Source organism: Poecilia latipinna, unplaced genomic scaffold (assembly GCF_001443285.1).
Source record: "Poecilia latipinna isolate Pla-1442-1.1 unplaced genomic scaffold, P_latipinna-1.0 Scaffold136, whole genome shotgun sequence".
NCBI classification, from domain to species: domain Eukaryota; kingdom Metazoa; phylum Chordata; class Actinopteri; order Cyprinodontiformes; family Poeciliidae; genus Poecilia; species Poecilia latipinna.
Window position 1 is genome coordinate 346,619 of NW_015112752.1, and position 12,138 is coordinate 358,756.

At 39.0% G+C, this 12,138-nt stretch overlaps 1 protein-coding gene across 1 annotated transcript in view; it reads left to right on the top strand.

Moving 5' to 3' along the window:
- The first annotated feature begins 251 nt into the window (after positions 1-251).
- Positions 252-12,138, top strand: part of castor1 (cytosolic arginine sensor for mTORC1 subunit 1) — a 21,134-nt gene continuing 9,247 nt past the window's right edge. The window contains exons 1-4 of the mRNA XM_015028820.1: positions 252-577; positions 6,811-6,881; positions 8,973-9,166; positions 10,141-10,276. Of these exons, the coding sequence (XP_014884306.1) occupies positions 465-577; positions 6,811-6,881; positions 8,973-9,166; positions 10,141-10,276 (514 nt within the window). The 5' untranslated portion in view covers positions 252-464. The remainder of the gene's footprint in view (positions 578-6,810; positions 6,882-8,972; positions 9,167-10,140; positions 10,277-12,138) is intronic.

Genomic DNA, 12,138 nt, shown 5'->3' on the forward strand with positions numbered 1-12,138 from the left:
ATTGTTCCCTTTGGTCTTTATTTTTACTTCCTCTCTAAAGTTTATATATTTATGTATACGCTGCTATTTTATAAAGTGAATAAAATGTGTGTATTGTTTCTGGAACCACATTTCCTTTATTTTGAAATTCCAGTACGGAAGTGTTATTTCTACTCGTTCATCCAAACTTTTCCAAAGCACGTGCGAGTCATTTAAAAGCGTGGACCTGTAGCTTTAACAGGAGGGGGCGTGTCCGCGTAGGGCAGGCCCCATGTATTTGAATATACAGTAGTTCAGGGAGGCTGCTTTCGTCGGATGTTTTTTTCGTCCTGTGAGACGAGCCTAGCGGGACGTGGGGGTGTACATCCGTCGGTAATGCTCTTCACTCAGGACTATATATAACATTTGAATGACATCGTCCAGCTAGAGAGACGCTTTAAAAGCTAAAAGACGAGCGGAGAGAGAACTGCTCGTTAGCAAGAAATATGGACTTGCAAATACTGGATCACAGACTCCGGGTCACCAGCATATCCAAGAACGGGCTGGTCAATTACACTCACCCGCTAATAAAACTGATATTTCTCCGCAACAGGACGCGGTAAGTAGGCTTCCTGCTCTGGCCAGATGGTTGTGAATCAGTCTGGTAATCCAGTTCGGATACATACAGCGCCTGCTCATTCACTGGGTGGCCGAGCTATTGTTGGGTTGTTTGTCTGTGCATGCCTCACTCTGCAGCTACGGTAGGGATGATGAACTGCAGTGCATGAAGCTGTTGACTTCAGGGAAGTGTATTTTTCTCGCATGGAGAAAAACTAGCAGTTGTTTAATATTAACATTACTCATTTTTGTACTTTCGTTTCCTGAAAAACATTTATGTGACTGCATCCTGCTTCGTCTGTAGGTGTGATCTGAAGGTTACCAAAAAAAAAAACAAAAAAACTTTTTTTTCCTCCAACACAAACTTGACCTTTTTGACTCCTAACCCCACATCCATTTTTTAAGTTGTTTACATCTCATGATTTCAGATAATCCCTGGAAATCCAGATGTTGTTATGTAATTGTCTAGTTCTCTGGCTGCCCCACATGTGCATGGATAGAGGAAGAGCTCTACATGTACTGCTCTGTCCCTAAGCTGATGAGAACATGCAAACAAAAATAAGGAACATGTATCACACTGCTGTCACAAATCTACTGCTTGCTGTCAAAATTTCACACCGTTGTAAAACGTCTCACAGCATTCATAGCCCTGGAACAGTCTCACCGTTTTTTGTTATAACCACAATTTTCTAATGTGTTGGTATTTCATGGCATAAACAGGCCACCATATAGTTGCAGAAGTGTGACATAAGAAGAACATGTTGCATATTTTTCTGTTTCCTGTAAGCTGCAAAATGGAGGATGCATTTGCCATCTCAGCTGCCCTGAGTCAATATTTTGCTTTTGCATCTATGGGCTATGAGCTTTTTCAGATTTTCCTATCTAGAGACAGAAATGTTTGCACATTCGTTTTTGCAAAATAAGTCTGGTCAGTAAGTGTGAACAATGATTTTCTTGTCGTACTACAAATGTGCTGTTAGATGTAGGTCTGGACTTTGACTGGGACATATGAATGACCATGTCTTGATAGCTTTGCAGTCGATCCAAACTCTTTTTATTATTATTATTATGTTCAGATGATGCACAGAAAAGTCTGCAGTGAGATTTTCACAACTAACTTCATATCCCAACTCTTCTTTAACCATCTGCACATCTGTGCCACTCATGTGCCTGTGATAGTTTTAAGCCTGTCACAATAACACATTTTGCTTAGCGATAATTTGTCCCAGAAGTTACTGCAATAAACAATAATATTGGTGTTTGCAGTAATATAAAGGTAATGGAATAATAAAGCAAGTACACCCTTGCATTATTATGCAAAGTGTTCATTAAAGTTCATTAATTTCTAATGAAGACTTAACACTGAAATTGGAAGATGATTTAAATATCCAAAATAAATAAATAAAACAACCGAAACAATAAATAAAGTGGTTCCTGAAGTCTCTGTAAATAAAATTGCCCTTCAAAAAGAGGTTCGAGACCCGTGCACCAGACTGAAGCCTTTTGTCTTTGGTAGATAGAAACAGAGAAATACAAGAAAAACAAACTATGCAAATGGAAATTAGATATTGTTTTAATTTATCATTTGATTAATTGATTTATTGCTTATTACGACATATGCTTTAAATTAAAATGTAAAGCACATGAACTTGTACTTTGAGACACTTCTCTCTGTGTCTGTTCAGACCTTGTTGTCTCCTGCCATTTGAGTCATAGTGTTGAGTAATAAACTAAGTTTTAACATGTCTGTATTAAATAAACTTGCCAAAAAGGCATGATCTAGTTACCAAGATTTATGACGTGCCATTCTGCTCTCTGAAGTTTTCTCTGGCTGTATGATGAATGCAGTGCTGCCCCCACCTCCCTACCTCAGCTGGCTGAAATACACCTTTTCAAATGCAAAGAATATGCACAATTATAGTGTTGCTATTAACTTAGACAATGCTGTACATTTCTACAGAATTTTACAGCATAAATGCTATGATATGAGGAAGGTCATTTAGGGACATGCTAAATGCATTGGCCCAGAACTAACCAGTAAAATCACTCATGCCTACTTCTGTGGATCTCCACAGGCCTCTATTTTGTTCTTCTCTCTCTTTCTTAACATGTTGTTGTGTGTACTTTGATGTTACATCATCGCACGTCTACAGTGGATGTGTTTTGCCTTGCTTTTCCTGTTCTTATTGTGTACTTTTAGTTTTTCCTCTCCTTGTAAAGCTACATTTGATTGAAAAGGGAGGAGTGCTGGAGAAAGTTGACCAAAAACAAGCCCAGTTTTGGCTTGAATGGCTCTCTCCCCCGTCCTCCTTTCAGGCCTTCCTCTATTCATTAAAGAACAGCTTCCTGGCCCGAACACAGTGGGTTTGACAGCAGTTCTGAGAGGAATTTTAATGAGTGGATCTCTGACAGCGTTGCAAATTGCATATTATTACATCGTAGATCTTCCTTAAACATCCATTACAAGAGGAGTTTTGGCACGGACTGACGATTAAACTAACTATATTTACTCTGCCACTAATATTTAAAAAATTATGAATAATGCATCTAATCCATTCACAAAGTCTGACAAAGCATTCATTATGCATTTTTTGCTTGTAGTCTTACATTGTCCTTTTTAGGTGGGGTTATGTGTACCCAGTATGTTGGTGTTTCTGCATTGTGAATGTAGCCCTGCAGGCGCTACACCGTTCTCCTTTCTTCTGTTCAGCTGCTAAATAACAAGAGCATGGCTTGGAACAATGCGTCAGCTGAGCCAGAAACCCAGTTTTTCACATTTCTGCTTCAGTGATCTTCTAAAGTTGGGGCTCTCGCTCCATTTTATGTTCTCACTGCCCAACCCTAATCAAGGCTACATGCATTATTTTGTATGAATTAGACATAAGCCAGAGGTTTCTCCGGTTCAACATATCAGTGAGTTAACCCCTCCCAACTGTTGCTGTACACTGCCCATCAGCAGGCTTAAAGACAGATTCCAAACCTAACCACTTGTTAAGTTTGTTTTTCTGAATGTATTGATGGTAAAAACAATTAACATTTCTTGCAGTTACCACTTGGAAATTATTACTAAACTTATTTAATAACAGTGTAAACAAGAAGTTTGGATATGATGCAGAAAAATAATACACCGTTATTGTCTGACATTGAAGCTGCAGCATATGTAACTTTTATAAAAATGTTCCTGGTCAGAAATGACCAGTAAGAGCCAGAGGAGGGTCTTAGTACAGTCTCACTCAGGTACATGCTGCTCACACTCTTCCTCCTGTACAGTGTGTACAAGCTCAAGATTTCTGATTTTGCTGCTAATGGTGGAGAAACCATCTAATGTTAGGAAAACTATTTATCTGCAGCCATCAATGGATAAATAGTTTTTCCCCTTCCCTCCTGCTGTGCTGCAGCTCCTCCTTCACACCGTAACCTGACATCAGTGCTCAGACTAGTTAGCATGGCCAGCAATGACAGCAGATGAATAGCTTTTCTGTAATGTTAGGTTGTTTCTCCATTAGCACAGTTGAAGCAAACCGGCAATCTTGAGGTTGTATGTGCTGTGTGAGCAGCGCTTACACGCATGTGTTTGTCATTCCTTCTGGCTCTGATTGGTTGTTTCTGACTGGGAGCGATACATTTCTGGAGATGGCAGTAGGACCACAGGGAGGAGGCAGAGGAGATCAGTTTTTATTTCATTTTTCTCCACAGACTTACTGTCACATATTATATGTTTTAGAAAAATGCAAAAAAAAAAAACAAAACATTTTTGTAAAACTTATCTACTGCTGCTTTAAATCAGATTCCTATTTTGTCTTTGTTCCTGTTTTAGGTCAGTTAAGATTAATATTTCTATTATGCCTAAATAATGAGCAAGAAGGAGCATTTTTCTTTTTGCTTTCTTCAGAGTCAGACGTTTACATACACTAAGATCGCCATTTCTTTAAAAACATTGTAATCCCTGATGATGATGATGATGATGATGCAATGACTTTGTTAGCTTCTGATTTTAAGGCAACACCTCAAACACATTTCTTTGTGGTGTGACTTTATACAAAAACATTATAGACCTCAAACAAACTATGCAAAAGGAAGTAAAATGTTAAGAGAAGTTTGCCATCATCTGATGATTTTGCATCAGTTTTCTCCTCTCTTATCATGTTTTCTCAGCTGGAATGTCGGTTGTAACCCCCCCAACACCACCACCCCTCGGCCAACAACCCCTGCTGCCACCCGTTGCTTCGTGCGGCTGGATCAAAGTCCAGAGTCTTGTGTGCTTTGGTTTTCATTTCCACTCCATCTCTACCTGTTGCTTTCTTCATCTCTTTAGGTTCTTTTCCTTCCTGCATCAGAGGAAGGAGCTTATTTTTCCAGCCCATTACCACCAACAATCACGCTGGGGCGGTGTATTAGAGTGCTCCGCTAACATTGGAGCTCCACAACACTTGAAACAGGCTGCGCCTCATCACAGATCCTCCATGTGTCTTTGTTTACCGAGCCTTATTTTCTCCTTGAAGCTAAAATTGTCTTCCAGAAGAATATCTCTTGAAGATCCGTTACAAAACTCGTAGTCTGATTCTGGTCCTTCTCAGAATAAGGTGCTGTGAAATATTTGTCCTCTTACAAATAGTCTTTTGTTCTTTTTTCTCTTGTCACCCTTTAAATGTTTCAGACAAAGATAACAAAAGCAAATACAAAATGCAATTTTCAAGGTGTCAGACCTGCTTCTGTTAAGTTCAGTATTCGTAATTCAACATGAAAAAAGAGACCGGGCAAAAAGAAATGGCATCGATGAGAGCGTCACTAAGCTAAATAAAAATAAAAAAAGCTCGTGTCGGTGGCTTATCAAGTTCACAGAGGGCAGAGTGTGGTGGGAGGTCTGGTGTCAAACAAAGAAAGAATATGCCTTACTGAAGTCCATGTCAACACGGACTCTTCAAAATGCCTAGGCATATTAAATTAAGCTTTTATGAACTCTCTTACTTCACCAGACACACAGAAAACCTTTTTCAAGCTCCAGGCCTAAAGCCTAAAGAAAAGCTGAGGGGTGAGCTAAAGACGGGAGAGAACTGAGAACTCTGTATGATGCCTCTAGACAAATGATCAAAGATCTTTTTCTCTTCACATGATGCATGATGCAGGTTCAATATTCTGTGAACGGACAAATCTATGTTTTTACAGATTTGCTATTAAAAACTAGTACTAATTGTAAGTAATTGCAATCTTTTGAAGCAATGAAGAGGATTGCAATCAGGAAAAGTTGTAAGGTCTTTAATTTTGCCGTGTTCCTCTTTATTTGGTAATAAACTGATGCCTCTCTTATCTACCTAGTCTGTACTTTGCAAACAGGAAACCAAACAAGATGTGGTTCCTTCATGTTGCTTGACAACAAAAAGTGAACATATTGCTTTTACTTCGCTTGTTTCATTCGCTCATGCAGGGTTGTTGCACCTGCAGGAAACTGCAAGCTGCGGAAGGTGAAGGTTCATCAGGAAGCGAGAAGGCCTTTCTAACACAATTGGCTGGCGGAGCCTGCTAGCACAGCTGGCAGTTACTGTTACAGTGTTTTCTCTCTGTGTCTCTCCCTCTTTGTCTCTCAGTGGTGTTGTTGTCCAATCCCATGGCAGGGATTGGTTTTTGCTGAGTCAGGAGTTTTTGCTCTTGCATTCAGGCGTCAGCTCTAATGGCTTTTGCAGGCTGATCTGCTGAGGAGGAAGGTGTATCCTCAGAGGGATACCATGAAGCAGGAAAATGTGATACTTCCTGTGGATGAAATGTCTGCCCTACAGATGTGACTTTTCATTCACAAATTAAAAGCCTTGCTTAAGTTGGTAACTTGCATTTTTCTAGAGTTATAACGGCAAACAATTTCTCTTAGCCACTCTTAAAAATTGGAGAACTTTTGCATAAGTTCTGAACTGCTTAAACATGACCTATGTGGCCTTTTGTGCCCAGTGGTTTGGGTAATGTGGGCTTCTTCGGCAACCTCATAAATGCTTAGATTTTAGGCTTAGTTTTAAAGGTCAAATCAAAACTCGGAACTACTTTTCTTGAACTGTTTTCAGCTGCTTGTTTTGCTAAGTCTACGCAGAGAGCAGATTATGTGTGTCCGCAAATATTTCTTGTCATTTAGGCTGTGGGTCCACAGGACTCTGTGATGAACAGCATAACATTGCTATCTAACTCTCTAGTTTGTCATGCTCATTTTATTAATTATGATTTTTTTTTTACCTTCCTTCTCTATTCCAGATGCAAGTTTTTTAGCCTGACAGAAACACCTGAGAACTACACAGTCGTCCTTGATGAAGAAGGATTTAAAGGTAAAATACAGCTATGCATAAACGTTTAAAGGTAATTTAGAATCTCATCTTGACTCACAGGCTGGGCTGGGAGAGCAAACTGGACTACCTGCAGGAAATCCATCATTCTAGCTCCTTAGCATTGCTAAGGCCAATAGCACACAAACAGACATTTGTCATATTAATTTAAGTGATTTCATGTTTGACTTTCTGCCCAGAACATTTCGCACTTCACTAGAACCTCACGTGCAGAACTTAGGCCTCATAGGTTTCTCCTTAAGCAGAATTTGTATTTGATGGGCAAATAAGAACATCATTTCTGCCCAGTATCTTTTGTCATGAGCGAAGATAGTTTCTTGATGTTCCTGATATTCCTCAAAAGGTTTAGCAAGAATTTGTCTGAGTAAAAACTAACACAAAAAGCAAAGAGAAGGAATGTGCCACCTGTTTTTAACGCTGTCTCCTTTTTCTTAAAAGGATAACATAGTTTTCTGCCTGAGATCAAGCACATTTCTCAGTTTCTGAGTGATGCTTTCTTTCAGTATTTTACCTCAAAGTGTATGATGACACTTTTTTGGAGATGTGATTGATTGACAAATAGATGTTTTGTTTAGATTAATGCGTTCACCATTGCCGTACCCGCTGATGCAGATGTTGAAGGCGTCCATTGCCTTCCGGGTTTACTTGTTCTGAGCTCCTATTTTAGGAGCTAAGAGTTGGTGTGTTGAGAAGCCACAAGGGGCTGTCTGTGAAAAATTATGCCAACTAGAGCAAAGGCTCTTTGAAGGGGAGGAAAGAAGAAGGAACATTCACAGTCAGATGCTGTTTGGTAATGTTTTTAGTAAGGCTGACCCATGAAACTTCCTGGTTTACCAGCAGTATCAAATTAAACCAAGCAATTGTTTATTTCCTATCATTTCAACAGACATATTTAATTCTGCACACTGCTGTAAAAACATGGTGGTCCAAATTTACAGAAAACGAGACTTTCTAGCATTTTTTAAGTAATACAGAATATTCTTATGTAGTGTGCTATTAATCACTATGTATTTGTTTTTTTTAAAACGTCTTAATTTTACATAACTTCTCTGTACCTGCCCTAAGCAGTTGTCTTGATCTTGTGTTTTACTTCACGTTTCCTAAGTAAACATATTTCAAATATGACTATCCAGCTTTAGAATCTTAGGAATTTACATTATTAAGATTTGCCTTCAAAAATCCTCCTAATGACCCATTAACATGTCTGAATAGATAACAGACACTGGATACTGGTACTTGGTCTCAGTTTACAGCCTTCCTGACTGGTGTTGGCACTGTGGCCCGTCTTCAGCATGACATATTCTTGTGCTGCTTTTGTGATATAAATAGTGGGAGTTCTTTAGCCTCTGCCCTAAGGGGGGAGATGGACGATAGCATTTCTGTTAGGAGTGGTAGAAACAGGAAATAGTAACTTTAAACTGCCTGATAATTTAAGACCTCAAGAAAGTAGAAAATGGATAGCATAAAATCTAAATGAGCTGACTTTATTGAGCTTCAGCATCAAACCCTATACGCCTGCATTAAGGACTAATATCTGCCCCTTTTGTACCTCATTGCCAATTTCTGGTGTTAACATTGATAAACTGACTTTTATAGATGAAATTCTAGCACTTTGTTGTAGATTTCACACAGTGTAGACTCTTGAATGTGTCTTGAATGTTCATTAAAGGCTATGGCACAAAGTTTATGAACAGAATGAAATATCAGTAAAAGCCAGTAGTGCTCAGTTTAATTATTAACCAATTTATTAAATTGAATCAGAAAATGCTGGAAAGTAAGAAATTTTCACCGGATTTTCTGTATTTGAATCCAAATAGGAAGTGGGCATCAACTCTTGTTAAGTTAATGTTAAAGCAGGCTGTAGCAGCAGGCTTCTCTTGAGTCGCCCCCTGCTGGACATATGAAAGAATGCACGTCTGAGACACTTGTTAGGAAGACTATTTCCATGTATCATAGCGTATGTTCAAAAGCTTAAATTTTCATCTTGATTTGCCATGTGGATGATCATGGACAGAAGGCCTAGTTGTTCGCGGTTTGACTCAGATCGCTCTTTCTTCCCTTGACATTTGACAGAGCTGGCGCCCTCGGAGCACCTCCAGGTGGAGAGCTCCATCTGGCTGCCCCTCAATGTTGCCTCCAACGGCAACGCCTCCAGCAGCTCGCAGGCTGTCGGCGTGACAAAGATTGCCAAGTCAGTCATCGCTCCGCTTGCCCAGCAGCACGTTTCCGTCTTCATGCTCTCCACATATCAGACCGACTTCATCCTGGTGAGCATCCTCTTAAAAAACATTTGCAGGAACCTGTTGAATGTCTTCCTACCCATGTGAAGCTTTTAGTCCCCCTGGTTTGAACCCCTGCAGACAAAGTAGGCCACCATGTCTGCATCTTGAGTTAAACTAATTTCTGACAGAGCTGACAGCATCAGAAAATTGGTTGATGTATTACATGTCAAGAAGTAAATGAGCAAAAACGTTTAACAACATGGCAAACCACTGCGTCAGCAGGAATATTAATGCTTTACTTGCCGTTTAAAGACTGCATTCTTTGGGCTTTAAAACATGTCATCTAAATATGTGCAAAATGTAACATTACTTGCAGATGCATTTACATACACACTCCTGTTAAAATGCCAGGACTTTGTGATCTTAGCCATTTATCCAGTTTACATACAACTAAATCTGTACGTAAAAGCCACCTGCTTTTACATACTCTGCACACATTTAACTAATACGTTGTTGAAGTACCTTTTGATTTTATTTCCACATTCAGTTTTGTTGGGGTTTTTTTGTGGATAAGCTTTCAGTATTCCACATCTTTGTAACATTTGCCCTCTATCTTGCAAGACCCATATAATTTTATCTGTGAATTGGATCTATATATGCTTTGACTCGCAGTGATGCTGACAATAAAAAAATATCTATTCATTTTCAACTTTCTAACTGAAACCTGAAGGTTTTGGGTCAAAAATTATACAAATTTTGAAGCATTAACAATTTAATCCACCTTAATTTAAATATAAAATAAAGTAACCACAGAGCTTGACACACCACAATTAAAAAGTCCCAGAAGTTTCTTGATCAAAATATCAGTTTAAATGTCTGTGCACTTATGCAAAGGGGATGTTTTTTTTCAAATTCTCACTTTTTCAATGTCTCCTCTAAACAGCTTGTGTTCGTAGTTAAGTTTTAAAATGTTACATACAGTACAGTGATTCAGTATGTTCTCTATATTTGTTATGCAGGTGAGAGAGAAAGACCTGTCAGTTGTCATCAGTACGTTGAATGAGGAGTTCAACATTTTCAAGGAGGTGGAAGGAGAGTATGTGCCTGTGGGCTGCCAGGACTTTACCAACGGCCTCCTGAAGAACGGCAAAGAAGGTTTCAGCACCAATTCTCTTAACTTTCAAACATTCATCAGACTTGCCTGAGGGAGAAAAATTACATTTCATTCGTAAACTCTAACCTAGTGCAGAAAAGGTGTAAAAAAAAAATCTAAAACCTGTTTGCTCACATTTTAATTAGTTAAAAAATGGAGAATATATTTTTCTTTCCAATGTTAAAGCCAAATAAAGAAGTAGCATAGATTGTAATCCAATTTAAAAGTAGCAGGAAAAAGGGTTTCTAGAGCAGAATATTTGTGAAAGTAAAATCATATTTTTGACTTAAAATTACTAAATTAAAATATTAATATGTTGGAGATTTCCTACCTAGTTTCTCAACAAAAAAAATGCTTTATTTCTTAGCCCAGCTGTAGACTGTATTTCTAATAAAGGTTTAAGTTTTGGCATCACTTCTTAGCGGTTTTCAACAGCCACACGCAAATGTTTTTTTGTTTTTCCTGGTTCTGTGGAAACTTGTAGCTTCTTATGTTTGACCAAACCAGTTTCGTCTACACTGCCACAACTTGCTTGATGTTATCTTTACTTTTAATTTGGCACAAGATTAGATTCTTGTGCATAAGTCATTCTTCACAAAGTAGCTGTGGCTTGTTTCTGTGCATTAATGTTCAAGACGTCACTTTCATCTGTTTTACAAACTTTTACTTTATATAGATAATAGGTATATTTCATCAGTGATCTATTGTAAGCCTATTTCAAGATTTCCCTACAAATCTGTACATTTCACTTCTCCACTTTTCTGTTAAGCTAAAAAACCTAAGTGCAAGACTTTGTGGTTAGTCAAATTTAATGATCAAACTAAGATCTGGTGTTAATGGCCATTCCAGTTTAAAGGATTTAGATCTGTATTCAGGAGGACAGTAGAGAATTTAGATAGCCATCACTTGAAGAGCAGAATCAACAAAGTCTGCTTTAGGTTGCATACAGAGTAGTTATTCTGCACTAAATGGTGGCGTCCTTTTACAGGAAGCTATTGTTATGTAACCCTAAAGTACAAAACAAGGTCAGAACATCCTGAAAGATTCATTCTTACGCAGTATCTTACGTCTTTGAATCTCCATGGGATCCTGGCATTTTAACGGCTCTTTGGATCAACTGACTTTTTAAACTGAATGTACACGGTCTCATAAATACATCAGGCCTGGTAGAAAAACAAGAGGGCGTCGATTGTGTCCACAAGTTGTTGTCAGTGTGGACTTTTAGGGTGCGTTCACACTGCAGCCTGAAGTGACTCAATTCCGATTTTTTTGCCAGGGCCGTTCACACTGCCAGTAAATGCGACCTGTATGCGTTCTGCAGTGTAAACGGGCAAACGACCTGAAAGTGTCCCGCATGCGCAGTAGAGGGCGCAATAGCTTCAGCGTTCTTAGTGTTTTACCAACCGCCATAAAACGAAGAAGTGCTCAGTTTTTGCGGAAGTAAACATGGAGGCTAACGGTGGAGCTTAGCTTACATATTTGAAGTTGTTCAACCAGAGCAGCATATTAACAACTTAATCCTCATATAGTCCGTCATGGTTGTTGTTTTTCTTCCCACTTGCGCTTATCAGGACGCAGAATAGTGAGATTTGTTGAGAATCAGTGATGTTCAGTTTGGATGAATGTGACCTGAACGTTAGGTCGCATTTGAATCGGATACGTATCGGATATGGGTCACATTCGAAAAAGAATCCGACCTGTGCTGTTCACACTGCCATGAAAAGATCGGATACAGGTCGCATTACGTCAAAAAAATCGGAATTGAGTCACTTCAGGCTGCAGTGTGAACGCACCCAAAGAAAGAGAGAGAGTAAAAAGATGCGAGTGGTTTTGAGTTTGTCACCTGTTCGGGTTGTTTTACCTT